Here is a 21,632-nt window from a genome sequence, read left to right as displayed (position 1 = left end):
TCACCCATCCCATCCTACCCTAGATAAGAGCAAGTTTTGGGGTCAGAGGACAGGGTTAGCCAGCTTCCAGTGGATTAAGGGACCAATAGCCAGTTACCAATTACTTTCCCAGATATAGGATTGAAAAGTAAATGCCATTTCATCCAGAAATGGTTGCAAATCCATAACCTGCTAAATGACACCCCCCCCCCCCCCCCCCCGCCACTGCACACTGTATTGTATAACACTATATTGCCCTGGATAGAATGCCAGCACATCACACCTTACACTATTGTAATCGGTGCAGTTTAAAATATATAGGGTGGAAAAACACTTGCTTGATCTCCTTTGTTACCGGGGGGACCTTCCTCGCCCGATTTGCCCTGTGATGTCACAAAAAAGCCAAACTGTGAATATATTTCATATTGCCAATAATTACCATATTGAACTAAAGTTAATTTAATCAACAGCATGAACTATGAGTGCAAGACATCCCACTATCGATAATCTAAAATGCAAAACAGCAAAATCAAGAAACACTATATAGAAAAAATGTGTTTCTTATATAAACTTCCATTTAAAAAACATCCCGTTTTAGCGTCTACAGATACTCAGGTAGAGTGGACAGCTAAAGGTACAAAATCACTGCAGGGATTCTCCAGAATAGCACATACAGCCTATATCAGTCAGTCAGGATAGCGTCAGGAAGCAGCGGTATGTATGTATAACTACAGGCACACTGCATTTGTCTGCATGTTATAGTAGACAGTATACGCAGTTTACAGTATACATTTTCTACCTTAAAATCATCAGTGTGTTTCAGTAAAGCAGCCCTTTTAGAGGGTAAACAAATGTAATGTTTGAGAGAAGTGCTTATTCCTTTCATTTTTATCTTCGCAAAATGTTTGAACTGAAAAATTCCTGTGGAAGAAGAAAACGAATAAGGCAATGTAATTGTAATTACTTGTGGCCCTTGTACTCCAGGAAATCCGACCATTCCATCCAAGCCGGGCTCCCCCTACGTAAAGGCACAGCTGTAATCACAGTCACGCTGAAACAGCAGGGTACTTTAAGACAAGCCCTTCACCTAATACATTGTATATATTTCAGGTCCATTACAATGGTACAACAGGAAATATTACACTGTGCATTTCCAGGTTAAACATTATTTAGTTCACACTAAATCAGGAGGGCTTCACTGGGTACCTAATCTGACTAGTGCATTGTTAAAACCAGCATTTCGCTTTAAATTTAAGAGACTTTTATTATGAAGCTTGATTGTCATAATTTCCCTAAAAGTCCCTATCCCTATTTGGATTTTCTGCGTGCAAAATATAGCATGCAGAAGAATGACGGAATGGTCATTGTGATGGGTGCACGCATGAGTGTTGGTGAAAATGATACTCACCGGAGGACCAGCTGGTCCCCTGGGTCCTCGAAATCCCGGCTGGCCCTAAAAGACAGTCGCACGTTCATCGGTGGTGAAATATTGGCTTGTGTCCGTCGGCTGTTATCGCGTAATCAGCTCTTACCGGGGCCCCACTGACCCCTGGGACTCCTCTTATCCCTCTTGGTCCCATGATTCCCTGAAAAATATCAGGTAGATTATTTGATTGTGTGAATAAGGGGTACCTGGTAGAGTGTTGTTTATAAAACAGGGGATGAAAAAGTGGGCCTTACAGGAGGTCCTGGTGGTCCGGTGAATCCAGGCGGTCCAGTGTCGCCCTTTAAGAAAACAATGCGGAATAATACAAGTATTTGCAGATCTGACAACCAGATTAAGCAGGGTGAGAAATATGGTACTCACCATGATGCCAGGCTTTCCCATAAATCCTGGGGGGCCTCTAGCTCCAGGCAGCCCCTGGAAAACACAAGGAAGTTTGTTTTGGGAGGGGGCGCAGGAGAGATTTTTGAAGTGGGGGGGAGCAAACAGTGAGCTAAACAGTCTCAACTCCTAAGCTAATCCGGCCCTGCTTGATGAGGCATTCGGCGTGATTTAATATACTTAACATTTAGTTTGACATGTACAATGTTACAGTGCTGTCCGGTATGAAGCTGCCAATCAGCCAGGAATGGACATTTAGACAATAGCCTAAACAACAGATTTCTGCAAACTAAAATTTACTCGGCCCCCGTATTCTGTAATGTTACATATTACGTGAGGACACAATCATACATTTATAGCTTTGCTCTAACAGACATAATGTAATGTTAACTCAGACTTGGGTGAAGTCATTTTCTGTTGCAGTAACATAAATGAGCCATTATGTTGACAATTGAATCCAACATAGGCTTGGTATACATTAAGCCTATATAGAATTTTCATTGCTTGCTATTTGAAAGAACACTAACAGATCTTTTTCTGGGTTGCTTGTGTTCTGTATTGCATACCACTTTGTTCCGTGTGACTAAACCTGCATCCGACACAATTTAAACAGTTCAGTTCTCAGCCTGTTCAGGACTCAAAACCCGCAACGGCAGAATACAAACAGAATGCAGCAAGCATAGATGTTTTTGAATAAAACGGTTGAGGGAGTGATCTCAGTGTTTGAGTCATTAATCCTTCGTTAAATTGGTAGGTCTTCGCGGAAGTGAAACCTTTTAAAGCCATGTGTAAGCTAAGAGGAGTGTGTGCATTTCACGCTGTCTACCAACAAATGAGATAGAGGGAGGCAGTGGGAGCACGTGTGCGCAAGCATAGGGATGCACACGTGTGAGGAGACTCCTACCTGCAGTAGACACGTTGTTCATTGTTCGTGATGGTTGACACAGTTTCATGAGCTAAAACTTCACAATATGTAACCCTATTTAGGGATGCTACTTATCAAAGTTATGTTATTTTTTTCCCCCTCAAAACTGGGAGGATGGAGTCCCAATATAACTGGGGGGATGTGCCCCCCCCCATCCCTCCACCATCTGCACCCCTGATCTTGGGCCTATAAAATCCTTGTACAGTATCTCATTAAAACTTTCACTCAGACAAATTAACACCCATCTTGCTGAGGGGGCCAAACATCCATATTAAAACATGAATATCCCAAGTTCTTGACAAGTATCTTCATGTGTCTGCTCTCAAACCACAGCCACCACCAAAGACAGGATACTATGTTTACCTTTATTTGTTCATGCACATACAGTATCAGAGTGTTAGCTTAGCTTTTGTATTTAATCTTAATTAATATGATGTCATGCTCCTCAGTTCATGACTTGACACTCACCATGTTTCCCATAATGCCGAGCAGGCCCCTCTCTCCCTTCTTCCCCTACAAACGCAAAAGAACAGCAGGAATTAAGGCACCGCTCCCCAGACTTCACACGGATGACAGATTTTTCTGGGAATGGTTATCTTCAATGTTTTCAGCCCTGTCTCGATGCCTAAGATGTCTATATGAATTAAGAACTAATTCAGCTTATCAACTGTATCAGAATTCAGGGTAATATTCATAAAATGAAAATGACGCTATGATTTTTTTTTAATGAGCTAGGAAATTTCATTAAATCTCCCCAGTTATTTCTCACTAACCTCACATTTAAGAATATTAAACATTCTTGAGAGATCATTAATATGTCTATATATACAGGTATGCAAACAATGGGCCTACTGTAAGTGTTTTCTTAAATTTGTTATCAAGAAAAGACTTAAAAACGTCTACGTAAGATTCACAACATGTTCTTAAACCGCAAAATTGTTGGCAAATGCGTTCTTATAATGATAAATACCGTTGTCCCCGTAAATTGAAAACGCGTGCCAGTTCTTCCAAATTAGCGCAGGTAAATGCCCTGCCGATCCCCATGAGGTCGCAGGGTCGCGTGCAGGGCCATGTGCTGTATTATGAATGATTGCTATTTAAATCCTATATTAGACAATCATAGAATGAAAAAATGGCAAAAAGGGGCAATTCACAGTTGGTAAATGTGGCCCAGTATGCTTTATACTTTGCAGTGAGGTTTTCAAACGGTTTGCCTATTGGCTTTAACTGTCAAAGAAAAAAGAAACCGTCAAATAACAATTGTTGTGTTCACAGGTCTGACCTGCTCTCCTTTTGTCCCTTTGTCTCCTTGTGGCCCCATTTCTCCTTGGTAACCCTGAAAAGGAGAGACAATGCATTTAAACACTGTAATCTATCAGCAGAAATGTTTAGACTTAGGCTATTAATTCTCAGTGTAAAGACGGCTTGAACGGCATTAGACCAAGAAACAACAGATACAGCCTAAGTCTAAACCGTCTATAAACATTTAACCCTTGCTGAGCAAAAAGAAAAGGTGTATTTAGTTTACGAAAGATGGCCGTCATCGCAGTCTCAAGGAGAAGTGTGAAATCCACAAAGAAATGGTGTGCAGTCTTACCCACTCACCCGGCTCCCCTTTGCTGCCTGTCTCCCCCATGAAGCCCCTCGGACCCTGGAGGAAGAAACGCGTGTGCCAGTCAAACAGGTTTTTGTCGAAAGGAAACCTGTTGTACATTACCTGCTTTCAAGTAATATTGCACAAAGCAGGTTTTATGGTAACTGTTTAAAATATCACTCAGCAAAGTTCAGTGAGCCTCCATAAGTTCAATTCTGTGTTATTATAACCTTCTGCAACGTTTAGTGCCGGCACACCCTGCTACAGGCATGTGCTGAGATTCAGACCCTTCAGATTGGTGACTGCTGGACAGCTGAAGTCACTGCTTGCATTCAAGAGGCGTTAATGTCGCAGGTGGTGAATGTGAGTCCTTTGTCATAGTGACACCAGCCGCTGGCATCTGCGGTATTTCACTTGGTTAATTAACCACTTATCGATCTATCACTGGGATTGTGATTCTGTGTAAAGCACTATAGGCTTGAACTGCCCATTACACTGGGAGGGTCACATGTTTGACTAAGTGACATTCATTATTCACGACGACTACATGAATATATTACTGTGAATGATGAAAATGCAAGTTTCTCACCTTCATTCCCGACAGTCCAGCAGGACTTTCGACAGCATCGGTTCCTGGGATTCCATCTCTGCCCGGTCTACCTGACGGGCCTGGAATTCCAGAGGGTCCCGGTGGCCCCTGACCGATACAGACGCATGTACACACATGTACAGGCTATAATGTCATCGTGTAACTGAAATAACTTATATATGTAGGAAGAGAGCACAAATAAATGTGCAAAAAAACTAAAAAACAAAATAATAAGGGCACTTTGGACCTATGATTCCACAAAATTTGCTGTTGCTGGTGGATCTTGCTGCTTTTGCGAGGTCCTGTCTGTCTGTATGGTATAAATGAATCAGACCTCTGCTAGAGGGTGCTCAGATACCCCACTAGCAGGGTATATAGACCCTCCTCCCTAGTAGGATATATAAACTTCCTGGCCAGGTGGAGGAAGGAAACATGAATTTGTAATAATATAGGTGTGATTATTTACTGAAGTAAACAGAGATACCTACGATTTTCCCTCCATCTCCTTTGCTCCCCTGTTTTCCAGGTACCCCTGGAGGCCCCTGGAAAGAGAGACAAAAGCTGAATGTTTTTTTTGTATAAAGCAAAATATTTCTCAAATGAAATGTCCACAAAAATTTGAGCTTTATATATTTTTTACATACATACACACAAAAAAAAATCTGTATTCCCAAAATTCCATATTAACACAATGATGCCTCTGAGATGATTGTCATCATACTTACAGGTGGCCCTGGATCCCCCTGGGGTCCGAAATGTCCCGGGGGGCCTTTCATTCTCTAAAGATAACACACAATAAGTCTACATAATGCATACAAAAACTGAAACTGGATTTCTTGCTTACCCAGATAACTTGTTGGATTTAAGATATTCTGGGATAAATGCAAGTGGACAAAGACAATCTAGAATGAACAAAGTCCATCTACTGTAGGCTAGACTACCTTAAACCCAACAAGTTATCCGGCTAAGCAAGAAATCCTACTCCTAAGAAACATCCTCCTAAGTTGCCCGAGGGTCATCATACTGAATTCTCCATATGGTGATCAAATCAGTCTGGTCAGCTGATAAAGTGAATTCTGATTGGATCAGTTTCTCCACATGGATCATTAAAATCCCACATGGTAAGTGTTTAGCTCTTTGACAGATGGTACTGAGAAGCCGCTGAAGTCAAAGTCATACCTGATGCCTACAACCTCAATGATGGCAGAAGAACTTAAAGAGAAAGAAGTTATCCACAGAATAAACCTACCGGCCAAGCTGCAACAAACTTTCTGTAAAATGTATTATTCTGTAATAAAATTGGACATAAAGAAATCAATTAGCAAACAACTGTGTGCGCAATATACATGCCATTAGGCCTGTCACGATAACTTCTTCTGTTGGACGATATATTGTCCCAAAAACAATTGCGATAAACAATATTACTGTCATTTTAAGATCATTTTATACCATTGATATAATGATAACATAATACCCTAATAGTGCAAGAATATTCTCAAGGCTTCGTTAACAAAAATTGCATTATATATTAATGATTTGGCACAGGGGTATAAATAGTCATTCATTTTGTTACAGATGCTGTACAGTTTTACAGAGGATCCACACAGTGAAGCGAAAGAAATTGCATTGTTTATCTGCCCGGGCAAAAGGAACAGGAAGTCGTAAATCTTGATATTAACTGTCTTTTGCTACTGGGTACATTTTTTTTTCATCCACAAGTGCAGATTCTTAAGAACGCCCCATTTTTTCTGTTTTCCACAACCATAACCCAAAACCTAACCCAAACCCTAAACCTAAACCTAACCCAAACCCTAACTCAAACCCAAACCCTAATTGCAATGAGACATTTACAGCTGGCTGAGGACTTTAATCTGTTGGAAGATCTCTAATTGTTTTTTTGTAATTTTATTTTATTTAGCCACCCATAATAATAATTATTATTTTGATCTTTGTTTTGTGTTGCTCCCATTGTGCTTGGACATTGTTCATACTATGAATGGTCATATATCTGGGTGCTTTTGTGCCTTTTTGTTTGAATAATTGCATTTTGACCATTAATTTTAAAAAATAAAAAAAAGCTAAAAAAAAAAGGAACCGGAAGTCAGAAAAGTTGGACCAAAGGTTGTATATAAATACCTTTTAAAATTTCTTTTCTACTCTTTATTATCAGAATAATAACAAAAATGGCGAGCCATAAATAAAACCTAAATAAAATATGCTTGCACTGTAACACCATACACCCGAGCATGTTTTTGTGTCAGTGTTATTGTTTTGACGTTTTACATTTAGTTTATATGATTTTTTTTCATTTGAAATTTAATTTTGTTTTAGGTATGGGTTCATGAGTGTTTATTTTAAAAATGTAAATATATTTAGTTGCTGTATATTTCACTTTAGGTTTTTGTCACGCCCAGCTCGTACGACCCTCGTGTGAGCCACGCCCCCTCATTAACCACATGTGCTGCCCCGATTGTGACCAGCTGCTTCCTGTTATTTCGATTTGTCCTGTGCGTTTCAGTCCGCGTTCGGGTATGTTTCACTAGGTGTATCATTGAAGTTTGCAAGTCTGATTGTGTGGTGCTGACTATTCCATGTCCCTGCACCTTTTCCCCAGTAAACCCCGTATTCCTCACTCTTACGTGTCCTTCTCCTGCTTCCCTGCTCCATGCACAGCAATCAGTTGTGACAGTTTTATTGATTTTATTTCTGGGATGAGATGGAAAGTTGTAAGACTTTGCTGGCCACTGCAAAATGTCGTAATGTGGTGGTGCTGGCTATTTATGGCTCAAGTTCATTGGACAAGATGCACAAAGACAAACAATGAAAACATTACTTCGTTTAAGTAGTTAAAAGGTAAGGGGAAGTATTTGACATTTGATCTTATTTTATTTCAGTTTATTACAATGTTTTCATTGATGATTATAACCCTGCCTTGTGTACTGAAAGAACATAGTGCACGATTAGTTTTAGTAATATTATTTATTCTTATAACACCTATACCACACTTAATAAACTTGACTTTTAAAACCAGCGTTGGTGCTAAGAGTATGAACATTCAGGACTAGGCATGGTGCAGCATTGTGTCGCATGTATTGCGGCGCATTTGCTTCTGCGCGAATGAATCAACTCCGGCGCAAATGGCTAAAACGTTGGGGGCGTTCATTCTTATGTAAACACAATTAGTCAATATTGAGGCCTTTTTCATATCAGGTTTTTGAAAAAGGAACCACATATTGTGTGACAATTCCTTAATGAAATTATTCAGTCAGTAGAGGATGCTCTTTCCTGTTCATTCAAACAGATGTGTTTGTTTCTGTTTGTCTGTAGACACATGACGTAGTGGTACCTTAAAGGCCTGCCACTCTTCTTCAGAGGTCTTCCACACAATGATAGCGGGCATTCCAGGAGGACCAATGGGACCCCGGTAGCCTGTGTGCCCTGTTTGGCCCATGACTCCTGGGTATCCCTGGGGTCAGACAGAAGAACCAATCCCAAGACACCTTGTCATGAGGGTTGCAGCAAGAAGAACCAATGAACAAATCTGTGTCACTTTGTTTGGTATTAATTATACCTAATAGAAGGACAGCTAACATTTGATTGGTTTACAACTGAAGTATTTGCAACAAACAGTGGCTGACAACAGGGATACTCTGACAATACCTACTTTGTCTCCTTTTTGCCCAGGTGGTCCAAGTAATCCAGGAGGACCCTGGTGCCCCTGAACAATATGGTAAAGGAACAACAGTCATCATTAAATCACTACAGACATGATTATTGATGTTAAATCAAGCCTTGCCTTTGTTATTGAAAATGATTTTATTGTCAGTCACTGCTGGGTTAATTCTGTGAGATATTTCTATCCAGCCAAGAGCACAAGGTAGGGGGGGGGCACCAAGACCCCGGACCAGGTCCACTGTGATGAGCTGTCCGACATCTCAGGTATATTTAACAAACATCTGCTCGAAACCTAAATACATTGTTGCTGCTATTTCTATGTTGTAAGGTGTTGCTTTTGGAGAGACCAGCAGTTTGTTTGACCAGCACTAAGAAGGCTGACCAAACCATTTTTTTCCATTATAGGGAGGGAAAGTAAAATTGTTTTTGACCACTAAGTCAAGGAAAATTAGGAAGATAAAAGTAACAAGATTTTAAGTGATCCACAAATACTATTTTGCTTTCCTAAAAATATGTTTTTCAGATGATTATTTAAAGGTTAGAGGGCCCTTTTGGGCCCCCCATGACTCCGTTTCCCCCCCTGGTGGTGGCCCTATCCTGGGCGTGCCTACCCACCGGATGGCCCAGCAGAGAGGACCATTCAGAGGCACCCATTAGCTTTTGGTCTTTGGCCTAAGGGAGGAAACCCGGATGATTCAGAAGAATATATGAGCTCTACACACAGATCAGAAGTGGGGTTCAACCCCCAAACCCTTGGGGTGTAATGTAACTGTGTATTTTATACAATACATTATATACAAAACAATAAGAAATATACAAGGTTAGACTAAAGATCTTTAATCGGGAAACTTATTTTTTGCTTCTGTGAGTCACGCAAGCTGTGTCTATGCCGGCAAAAGAAGTCGGCTGCTTTAGTCTTGCCCCCCACCCAAGACAAGAGTGCTGTAGTAACACCAAAACACCAGAAGAGGGCAGGGGTGACTAGCTCTTCCCTTTGTACGTTTCCTCCAGATCGCCATGTTGCTATGAGACGCTATGCAGTCAGAATGCACCGTCTGTTTAATAAATTCTGGGAAATATGCATCTTGAGGTCAAGTTTTGCCAGTAGCTTGATTGTTAATGAGAAACCAGACTGGGCTCAGGAGTACTCCACTCCAGAATGGTATCTTATTTTATCACACTGGGTGATGTAAACATACCATGAAAGTGCACAAAAATACAGTTTTTTCCTTCTTTGCGTCTTTCGTTTGATTTATATAAATTTGAATTCACTGGACCTCACAACAAAATGTCACGGATTTACAACCATCAGAGAGAAATATTTACTTCTGGAAATGAAGTTCTGGATATTCCATTGGTGACTTCTTAGAAAAAAAAAAACATCACACCTAGATTTTGAAACTCTGTTCATGCTATTTGCAAATTTACCATAAACTTGTTTACAATATAAAGTATGCTTTGAAGCAACACGTAATACATTAATATATATTCCACCCCTCTTCCAGCTGCTTATGCTGGTTAGTGTTGCAGGGGGCAGCACAGGGTACAAGATTGAGGACCACTCCAGATAGGGTGCCAGTGCATCACAGGACACAGACATGCACACTCTGAATATGCTGCTCACTATTCCTAACTGCGTGTCCTTGTACTGCAGGAGGAAACCTTACAGACATGGAAAGAAAATGTAGACTCCAGATTCGGACTCTAGACCGAACTCAAACCATCCACTCCGGAGGCGTGAGGTGATAGTGCCAGCCACTGAGGCACCCATAACAGAACAGTATGACCAAGACGAACCCCCAAGTTTTGAGCAATAAGCATAAATTCTGCATGCCAAAGCTGTACCATTTTTTTCTGTGAGAGACATTGTTTTCTTACCCTTGGCCCTGGAGGTCCAGCTATGGAGGGTATTCTTCTGTCCACATCGGCATTTCCTGGTGGCAAATTGCCTGAAAGGAAAGGATCAAAGTCAACTTTCATCCTAGGCATCTTCTGAGATTTATAGTAGACAAACTAATTTCCAAGGGACAACATCTGCTACATGCCCAGCTGCTACTTCGATTGTGTTCCCTCTAGTACCCACTTCTTAGAGCCGCTCAGCAATGAGGGGTAACGTCCCCCGAATAAGACTGGCAACCTCACGGCTTCCCACACAAACTTTAGTCCTAACCATCTTTTCTCTGTGGAAGTCAGAGTGACCACATTCTGCATGTTACCTGAAACATGACCTTGGCTTTCTGGGGACTCTGTTGTCTTTTCTGGCAATGCCATAACGCTCACAGTTCCATCTAAATCTCCAGGTAGCTCCATAGTGTCAATCTTCCCTCTTATGTCCCTCTCTTTTTTGGGGTCTCCTGGGGCCACCTGTGGTTCGCTCTGTGACATGTCCCCTGATACTGCCATTTCTCCCTCTGTCCCTGTTGTCATCGTCTCCATCATTGGATCATCTGGCAGTTCCGTCGGTAGTACTTGGGTGATTTCTTCTGCGGCTGTTTTCTCTAACTCACTTTTCCCCGTCGATTTGCTGAGATTCTCAGATTCTCCCGTCATTTCGGAATCTCTCACACCCAGAACTTTGGTCCATTTACGTTTGGTTTTTACTGCAAACCCTCCTGGCCTGTGTATCAGGTTTTGAGAGGGTAATATTTGTAATACAGTGGCATTTGCTTTCTCATTTGTAAAATGTCTTGTCCCCACAGACTGTCTTCTTTCTGTTTGAAGAACTCTCCCTTTGGAATCCGGTGACTTCAGCGTTCGTGTTCTTTCTGACAAATATTTTGGTCCATCAGTTTTACCTACAACATCTTCTGAATCATCTGTCTCAGTACTCCTCGCCAGTTGAGTCAGACCTTCTAGATCTGCATTAGGAGATGGAATGGTGTTATCCACCGATTCAGTAGGAGTCTTGAGCTTTTCTTTGTCTGCTTTCTGTGATGTTGGGTTTGGTGTTGTGCTTGGGGCTGACAAAGCTGGATTGTCAGTAGTTCTGTAGTTCTTACTGAGTGTTCCTGAGCCAGCCAGTCTCACGATCCCTTCTGGAAATGACAGTGGAGGTAAAGGCTCTGTCAAGGCTTCTGTTAAGGGTCCCTCTGTTGTGGTTTTTATGTCACCTAAAGCCTTTGTGATGCCTGACATTTCTTCATTTCCCATCCCAATCCTTTGTCCTGTAGGACCCAACTTTACAACTTTCTGTCTTTGGGCAGATCCAAGCGTTTGGTTCCCACCATTTCTTGATGGCATCATGACTTCACCTTCTTTGCTTATGCCTGTCAACTTCACAGTCAAAAAAGAGGCGAAAATTTGCTGTATTAATTAATAAACTGTATTTTATTGCAACAATCACCTCTAATCTTAATCATTTCTAAAAAACAGAAACAAATACTAGGATGTCATAATGAGTTTAAGAATATCATTAAAATTTATGAAGACACAACATTGAAAGTAAAACATTCAGATGACACCTTGGGATTAAATTTCCCATTTGCAAGCTAACTAACATTGCTTTTCATACTGAAATTAAATTTATGTGATGACAATCTTGATTTTTAATTTCAGAGTAAAGTGACTGGAGTAAACTTCACTTCCAAAAACAGAGAGTACAATCCTAGGAACTTGACCAGGATAACAGGTGGAAGATGGATGGGTGTTTAGCCAGAGAAGTTGATTATTTTGTTTGTCCTGGTATTAATAGCCAAGTTAGGTTGATGCAAACTTACACGATTCTGAACATTCACTGTAGGCTGTTAATTAGAGATGCACCGATTGTATTGCCTAACTATCAGTATTGGCCGATACAGCAAGAATGATTAAAATGATTAAGATGATTAAAAATGAGCCAATATTTACTGTCGATAATTCCCTTTAAAATAGTGACCCATATTGCTTTGCACACGCATGTGCTTAACTGCTGGGTGGAATTAGTTTAATTCCATTCGAAATGCATTTTGCAAGGAATGTCTACTAATAAACATTTCAGCACAACAAATTTGACTGCTCACCCTAAAGCGAGATGGTGAAGAGTACCAAGAGATTCTGAAAAACAAATCTTTTCCAATAATGAAGGCTGCAGTCCTGCCAATAACGTTAGTCAGTCAATAATGCAGGTGTTTGAGAGCGAAAGATAATTCTGTGTAAACAGTGCAAAATCAAAACTTGGAGAAAATGGCAGAGTTCATCACACTTGACGATCAGACCTTGACTATTACAAATGTTAAAAAGTATATTAGATGCATACAGTTATAAAATATAGTGCTCTTGGGCTGTAGTTGTTTGCCAGAGATTTTTCATATTTTTAGAATGAAATTAATTATTATTTTTTTTATTTATTTGGGGGGAGTGTCCTTTTAAACTTATTTAAGCAGAACTCCCCAAACAATTAGCATAGGTACTGTATCAGTGTCAGTTTTCAAAATAATCAGCTATCGGTGCATCACAACTGTTAACGTGTACATTGCCTCACATGTCAAATCTTGCTTTCAAACAACTGTGCATTCATACAAATTAAAGATAATTCAGTAAAAGAAATAGGCGTTCAGTAGCTGAGAGAGGGGAACATTTATTAATTTTATGAGACAGGCTGTAACCCTATTATTATCATGCTTAAAAATGACTTCATCCAGAAGATTACCCTACCCTACATGAAAAGCCCATTAACCTGCTTAGTGGTGCATAGCTAGCTAGATGATACTGCTGGTACTACAGTACCATGGCCTCATACCTTATATTATTCATGTATATAGCAGCATTTCTTTCATACACAACAAGGACTTCATTTCCCTCTGGTGCCATATATTATTACATTCGTCAAACATCTAAATTTAGATTGATAGACAGTAGTGGACCTCCTGCGCGTCTGGATTTCACTTGCAGGTGATATATTTGTATGTATAACTGTTATATTTTATAATGCAATCTACATACCATACATGAAGTGAAGTGTAATATTGATGATTAACCTTCTTCGCCTCCCAGTTTGTTCCAGTACAGGGTGAGACTCGAGTCTATCCTAGACACCACCAGACATGAGGCACCCTGGACGGCACACATGTCAGTCGTAAGTTACACACTCACTAAATTACGGGGAGTGCAGACATGCCAATTTGGCAAACAGCGTATTTTTGGACTGCAGGAGGAAACTTGCAGGAACAATGAGAGGACATGTAAATTACTCACACAGAGCCAGAGGCAAGAATCGAAGCCCAGCTCGGAAGGCGTGACGCCGGCGTGTTACCCGCTCCGACAGCCCCAAGAAAACAACGAGCGATGGGTAGTCGTCGTGGTATTTTAGGAACAATCCAGCGACTTTAACGTCACACGATAAAAAGCTTGAGGAAGCCATGGAATACTGCAGAAATCAAAGAAGGGAAAACTTTCCACTGGCTGCGTCTGTACGTGTGACACGCAGCAGTGAATTTGCATTAGCTAAAGCGCAGGGTATGACATCAGTAACTGTCAAGCTTTAATGAAATTAGAGCACGTTAACCCAATATCTGTATACGTGTTTGATCTTACAGGGCTTTCAGTGTGATCAATACTTTAATATAAAATTCTAACCGAAAAGAGGGATAGATACAACCGGGACGGAAAATAGCAGGAGAGCAAAATAAAGAAAATATATAGGCTTACAATTGTTCTGGTCATTTTATAGTTTATTATATAAAATCTAAAATAATAATTTTAAAAATACCCGTGGAGTACAGCCATATTTATTGTTTTGGAGAAGTCAAGATGAATAAATTCAAAATCAACATGGAACCGCAGTTATTGTAATAGAACAATTGAATATAACCTTCTGTATGAGGCGCATATTTCTTTTGTTGAAAAAAGTACAAGCTCCTTTTATCAAAAAGCTTGTGTTACACACAGACTTCTGGCCGATGTTTATGTTATATATTATAAAGAAAAAGTAAATATAATCTGATGTAAACATTTCTCAGAAGCAGATTGTTCAGAATTCAAAATACTTCTTTCCTGTTTTCATTCAGAGTAATTCAGACATAATCCTTGCGTTTGGTAAATTGAATATGCAGTATTATATAGCTGAACATCTCAAGTACCATTATCATCAATGTCCCCTGAAAAGTAAATCTCCATTAATATACCCTGCCCGACGGAGAGAATAGCTATAAAGTTAACCACTCAACAAGCTCTTTTGCAAGCAGCCCATATATTTATCAGAATATTCAATATTGTCAGAAAAAAAAACGTTTTGACTGGTACATGGTAAAAAGCAGCGTGTTGGCCTGAATGATACAGAATTAGTATTAAAATCATGCCCATTTCCCAGGGCGTGATGGGATTACAAAGCTAACAGCATGTTTTATGGAGCCTGAAAATAATAAAAGCACTGGGGGCATAGAGACAGTTAAATAGCTGGCTGTGTAAATGTGATTTACAAGGAAAAAGCAGGGGACTGTACACAAAGCCAGATTTCTTACTTAGCTGGATAGCTTTGAGGCTAAGTAGAGTCAACTCCAGTTTTCTGATTTCACAACGAGGGTTCTCTTCTTAGGGATACAACTCACGCTACATGCCTAACTGGCTCCAGAGAAGGCTAAGATTCAGGTTCACAGATCTGGTTCAGCATTTTGAGTTGATAGCAACCCTTGCACACTCCTCTCCTTGGTTTTCCAGATTACCTTACGGGAGAATTTTAATCAATATTTTAATGTTTGCATGTGCACTTCGCGTTCGATAACTGTCACAGTCTTACAGTCACTGGTAGTTAATGGGCACAGTGCATTCCTTAATAAAAACGTATAGCAATTCACAGTTTTCTGTGATTAATCTTGAGTAACTTAAGCATATTAATTTTATCTAATTTTTAACTGGTTTGAATACAGACACCAATTATCATATTTCATTGTCATAATTGTCAGTTTTGTGTCTAGAGTAGTTCTGTTATATTACCACTAATTTCTGTAATAAACAAAATATTTCATCCAATTCAGTGCAAAAGTTACTGAGTTAATGCGAAAAAAATTACAGAAATAAAAAACTGCGCAAAATTTATCTTTAATCTTACACAAACTGATTGTTTGTTGTGGGTTACATGCAATAAACCTGAAATATTTAAAAACATTTTCTGCATTTTGTGTTACTAATTTTTGGCTACCTATTTGGAGAAATGTTAATGTTAAAAAATCATCAAATCAGAGCAACAACTAATATGATTTTAATATATTATACCTAAAAAGGTATCATAGGGTAAAAAAACCTCCTGTCTCTGGCCTCCACCAAGCCTGAGAAGATAATATTGGTTGTGAGATTTCTGATGAGTGTTGATAGAATTGTGTTAAATACTGTACATCCATGCCTCATCATTTTGCGTAAGAAATTATGCAATTTAAGGTTGTACATTGTCTTCACTTTTCTAGGTTTTTTTGCAGCGGATCTGTTGTCTGTTGTGAGGTGATGTTGTCTGTAGAGCTTGAAAAATTCAGATGTTCCACATTATAAAAAGTGTATAAAAACTTGGTCAGCTTGGTCAGTTTTGTGGAGTCTTTGGAGAAGTGGGGTGGAATCCAATTATTTCGGGGCTTTTAAAGAGCTTTTTTGGGATGCCAGTTGAGACCAAATGTAACCTGTATTCTGAAAGGGTGAATCCTTATCTTACCTTTTTTTGAGACTAAGAAGTGCCTTGGGTGTGGAACTAATGTCTGTATAAAATGTATAAATAAACGGAAAAAATCCCAAGTTTGTGAGAATGACACATTTTAATATTTGTTTTATGTTTTAACATAAATGCCAGATGTACAGATTATTAATTTCATTCATTATGACTTTAAAAGGGGGCGGCATGGTGGTGCAGTGGTTAGCACTGTTGCCTCACACCTCTGGGACCCGGGTTCGAGTCTCAGCCTGGTTCACATGTGTGTGGAGTTTGCATGTTCTCCCCATGTCGTCATGGGGTTTCCGCCGGGTACTCCGGCTTCCCCCCACAGACCAAAAGCGTACTTACGCTAATTGGACTTGCTGAATTGCCTGTAGGTGTGTCTGTGTGCATGAATGGTGTGTGAGTATGGGCTGGCCCCCCCCATCCTGGGTTGTTCCCTGCCTCGTGCCCATTGCTTCCGGGATAGGCTCCGGACCCCCCGCGACCCAATAGGATAAGCGGTTTGGAAAATGGATGGATGGATGGATGGATAACTTTAAAATTTATGTCATGTGTTAGTGCAATAAATTTCCCAGCTGTACTGTATTTATTAGTGTAATTTAAATCCTACCCACACGCACATAAATACACACAAACAGGTTTGTAATTATATTTTTGTGGTAACTCTCTGTTCATTTCTATGGGGAAAACTCTTATCACAACATGACTTTAACCCCTACCCAGCCCTAACCTTAACCTTAACCTTGACATTAGTAACAAAATACGAGACTTTTGGCATTTTTACTTTTTTGATTGCATTCACAGATCCTTCTGGGGACCTGAAAAATTCCCCCCACAACATCAAACAATAGGTTTTTAATCACATTGTGAGGGATATTTGGTCCCCACAATGTAATATAAACCTAATCCACACACAACAGACACACACACACTCAGGAACCATTTTTTTTGGTATTTTAAACTTTATTTACAGATGTTTTTTCGAAGTCATCAAACTGTGTGTTAGCTTATATATCGATTAAGTCTATTTCTTGACCAGCCTGAAAAAAAACAGCACTTTTTGAACTGTAAACTTCTCTGTACATTTTGGTGTCTGGCTGTCAATTTCAGGGCTAAGCCCCAGAGTGGAAATTAGTTCACCTTTGTGAGGGAATATTGCTGAGATTTAATTATAATTTACTATTTTATAATGATCATATTATCCATCCATCTAATTTCCGTAATCGCTTATCCAGTCATGCTGATCCTGGAGCCTATTTTAGGAAGCATGGGATAGAATGAGCAAGGGGATTGTGGGAGAAAATAAGAGAGGGCCAGGGTACCCAGAGGGGTCGAACCCGCAGCCCTAGAGCAGTGGGCCATATTATACACAAAATATACTTTTTTTGATTGAGGTACATAAATTAGTGACCAAGGTTACTCTTACACGATTCGGTTTAGTTCTGTTTCAGCTTCACTTAAAGAACAAATGAGAGCATCAAATAAAAATACGTCTGAAAAGCTTTTATAAAAAAAGAGCAGTAAAATATGGTGAGGTATAAAGAGCTACAGTATGGTGATTTTATGCCGATGTCTGACTCGGTATGGCATGCAGAATAATTCAGCCTTTTCATCGTTTGATCTGCGAGACTGTCACATGACTGTGAAAGATTGCTCTCTCTCGCCAGTGTCCATTCACAGGCAGGTGATAAGGGCTTTGGTTTTGATCCAGGACGTGCCTGACTCACCAGATGGTAAGCTCCCGAAAGAACTGACACATTACTCCAGCGGAGTGAACACAGAACACAGACACATTTTAACACTCGGTGCTGGATTTGCCCCAATTCCAAAATATGGGGAAAGACGATGACGACAAACCAGGCTAAAGTCTAGCTAAATTTTACCAATAGTATTGAACTTTGTTTCGCTTTAAGGTATTTTTCTGTATTATATTCTATAGCTTCTAAAGCAATCAGATTACATCATTTTTTCCAACAATAAGCTGGGAAAGCTATGGCAGACTCTCAGTTAGTTGACCAGGTCTTGGCCATTAGGAGATGAAAAATTAAAATTTGACTTACACAGGAAAGCAGCAGAAGGAACGAGGCTGAAGCTTGCATTGTCAGAGGTGGACAGGTGCAGCGTCTCTATAATGCGCCCAGAGAAATGCTAAAACAGAGCCCACTCTGGGTCAGAATCAGCGCCTTGACACTTTTCACATTCAGAGGCCATTGTAGAGGAGACAGTCTGCAAAGATATCCGTCAAGGGCTCCCAGAACGCATCCACAAGGCTAGGTTTCCAATGGCCCCTGTTAAGCCTCGGAAAAAGGTACAAAAACATAACCCCCCCACTTTCACACTGTAATTCTCTGTATATAGGATGCTTAAAATATTCACCACAAGTACTTATATTGTGCGATTCCTTTTTTCGCCTTTAAACCAAGTCCTCTGTTGTTCGGTATGAGGTGTTCGTGCTTTTTTCCTTACTGTCTGTCACTGTGAAGACAGAAGACAGAGTGGGAAAGGTTTTTATACATCATGAAAGAGGACTGGTTACCCACAATGCAGCGGGTTGGCTGGGGAATGTCGTCATATCTCACCCAGATGCCGCTCACTCGCAGGGGTCTTTACACACACATGCAAAGGCAGTCCAGCCATTATTATCTTATTACCTTGCAGTTTATCCGTGTCAACCATTATCACTTCATGGCAGCACCTTTTTGATTAAAGCTATATATTCAAGTCATAAAACATGCAAAAGACACTATAGTTACAAATCTACTAAATGTTAACATTAACCTTTCTTCAGGATACTTCAGATATGGTCCAAATATTCATACTCACACACACACGGTACATAAATGTATATTTCTCATACATAAGATGGGACGGTTAGTGCAATTTTAAGGTTCTAGAATCACAGGGAACTAAAATTTGGGAACATAATCAGATTGATCTGAGTTGTGGGCCCAGTATAATATGCTTCTATGGGATATAAAATATCTAACTGCATCCCTGATAGCATGTGCCAAAGAAGGAAGTGGAATTGAACTAATTATTATTTAGCATGTTGTTTGATACTTAGGAAACAACTGAATATTTGCAGGATTCAGTGGCATTAAAGGGTCTGGGCTGGTGAAGGGCTACACCCTCTTCCAGTGAGTTCCGTTTGCCATGCCATCTCTGCATCTTGTCCTCCACTTCCGAGGATACCTTAGAAGTGACTTCCCTTCTGGCTCCCCCCTTCCTCCTGGGTAGAGTACTGAAGGTTGTGTCAGCAGTGAGGAATGTCACATAGAGGTTACAAAAGCACTTGCCTTATGGGTAGGGGTGTGTGGGGAAGCTGGGCAGCCCTGCCTGTCAGAGTGAGGCCCCTGAGTGCATCTCCGAAGGCACAACTGCACCAAAGATATTGGAAAAGGAATGAGGGGATACAAAGACCTATAATCAAAAGACAACGCCCCCCCCCCCCTTCTGTAAAAACATGACTGCTGACTTCGTCAACTCTAAAAATCCAAGTATAGAACGACGGGAAACCATTTCAGACCACTAATTGATTTTTAATACCATTGGGAGCTGTGTGTCTCCGCACATTGGCCTTATATACAAGCTCCTTCTGAATAGCAGCACTGCCATAAATTCCCGCTTTGCAAAGCTCACAATGTACAGCTTTTGTGGAAACTGGGTCATGGAGGAGCTGATTCAGTGCTGCAATCATTTGGAGGCTGAACTTTTGTGGTGTTTAACAGCTATTATGTTAATTGTCCATCAATCTCTGCTTATTCATGTTCAGCATACACTAAATTCTTTAAACAGTTCCCCAAACACATTATATAATTTTGTATTTTTTTGATTGATACACCTGGAACTGGGACATCAATACACTTGCTTTTTTTGCTTGTCTCATACTGCTGTGAAAACTCATATATCAAAGCACTCAGTGTCAGACCTCGTTTATGTATAGTAACTAATTAGCATTTAATGTGATATTACTTACTTCTGCATGTAGCTACGTAAGCAATTCCAGTTTAGTCTTTTTTGTGTGGTGTTTCTATTGCAGTTTGTTCACTGTCATACATAGTGTAAGATTTAGTATATGTTCATATGTTTATTTTGATGTTTGTGTTCAATAATGTATTTGGGTCCAGAGGGATAATAAAACTGCCTGTTGCTAATCAGATCCAGTCAGATTCGTTCCTTTTTCTTGCAGAATCAGTTAACTTTCCGTCTCTGACTCAAGGTGCAGTTCAACCAGAACTTAAGGTGTGATTGTGCCTGAACTAGAATAAAATGTATTGAGGACATTAAAGGTGAGTCATATGACTGAGGTCTGATGGAACTAAATTCTATAGTAGGGATTGTACTATAACTGGGGTTTGGGCTGGGAAGAGTAGCCTACTGGCGAAGAGTTTTTAAGCCATATGGCATATTGATAACAACAAATGATCTAATTGCAAAAGGGTTACAGTGACGATACTTTTAGCTGAACTGAACTGCATGAAAAGTACCATTCTCCTGTAAACCTTGACTGACCTCAGTATGGACTTTCTCCTTTCAGTCTAACTTCACAGCTCTCTGTAAAGTCTTTCAGGAGGATGACAAATTTACCTCACCATAACAGCGTGACACCCAACGTTCAAGTTCATGTCTCTTGCTAACACTCTTCGTGTAGCATTATTTTTAAAGACGCAACCTTTAATATGAAAACACGCCAAGAACGTATGAACAAACGCAGTTGCATTATGGGTAGGAGTGTGTGGAGAAGCTGGGCAGACATTGATATCGCAATTCATCATATCCTTTCTAAATAAAAGTCTAGCATTTATAGCCAACAGACATATGTTTTGGTTCCAAATTAATTATGGGAATTAATTAGTCATGAAAATTAATTAGTGAGCCAAAGTCAATTAAAATTTAATTACAAGCTCATGTCAAACAAGCTGCTTCTTTGAGCTGCTGTTTTTGCCATCAATGGTGCATCAATGTATAGGTACAATAACACAGTATGACCAAATAGAATTGAATACATCTGCTTGAAACCATATTTGTATGTATTTTTTGAACTGTAGACAAATTAATACTTAATACAGTACTTCATTGTATGATATATGCACTTATATGAAAAAGCAATCACTGCATTTCAAAAATTCAAGATAGAAGTCATAATCGTAAATATCTTTAAAGTAAATGGACTGCATTTATATAGCACTTTTCTATTCCTATTCCCCTGAAAGCACCTTACAATGCATGGCTCACATACACCGGTGGCAGAGGCTGCCATGCAAGGCGTCAACCTGCACACCGTGAGCAATTTGGGGTTTAGAGTTTTGCTCAAGGACACTTTAATGGGGTCAAGAGAAACTGGGGCTCGAACCTGCAACCCACCCGATTGCCAAACAATAGCACTACCACCTGCACCATCATCTTCCATTTAAAGCAGTTATTCGAATG

General features: G+C 40.0%; 1 protein-coding gene across 5 annotated transcripts; it reads right to left on the bottom strand.

The window, feature by feature from the left end:
• Positions 1–225: 225 nt before the first annotated feature.
• On the bottom strand, positions 226–18,668 carry LOC125708856 (collagen alpha-3(IX) chain-like). 5 transcript variants are annotated; one of them, XM_048976719.1, is made up of 19 exons: positions 13,760–13,940; positions 13,508–13,618; positions 10,804–11,860; positions 10,466–10,536; positions 8,577–8,630; positions 8,259–8,378; positions 6,162–6,200; positions 5,638–5,691; positions 5,401–5,454; positions 4,913–5,020; positions 4,327–4,380; positions 4,012–4,065; positions 3,198–3,242; positions 1,787–1,840; positions 1,660–1,704; positions 1,512–1,565; positions 1,388–1,432; positions 944–997; positions 226–362 (listed from the first exon to the last, which is right to left on the bottom strand). In XM_048976719.1, exons 2-19 carry the CDS (start codon positions 13,508–13,510, stop codon positions 288–290), a joined length of 2,040 nt encoding a protein of 679 aa, XP_048832676.1. In that variant the 5' UTR covers positions 13,511–13,618; positions 13,760–13,940; the 3' UTR covers positions 226–287. The 5 variants fall into 5 exon arrangements, 4 of the variants coding, with proteins under 4 accessions (XP_048832676.1, XP_048832675.1, XP_048832678.1 ...); XM_048976718.1 differs by lacking the exons at positions 13,508–13,618; positions 13,760–13,940 and adding an exon at positions 18,263–18,668; XM_048976721.1 differs by lacking the exon at positions 13,508–13,618.
• Positions 18,669–21,632: the final 2,964 nt, after the last annotated feature.

The sequence above is a fragment of the Brienomyrus brachyistius genome, chromosome 15 (assembly GCF_023856365.1).
Source record: "Brienomyrus brachyistius isolate T26 chromosome 15, BBRACH_0.4, whole genome shotgun sequence".
Lineage (NCBI taxonomy): Eukaryota > Metazoa > Chordata > Actinopteri > Osteoglossiformes > Mormyridae > Brienomyrus > Brienomyrus brachyistius.
Note: the sequence above shows the minus strand (reverse complement) of the source record. Positions and strands in the feature narration are given on the sequence as shown.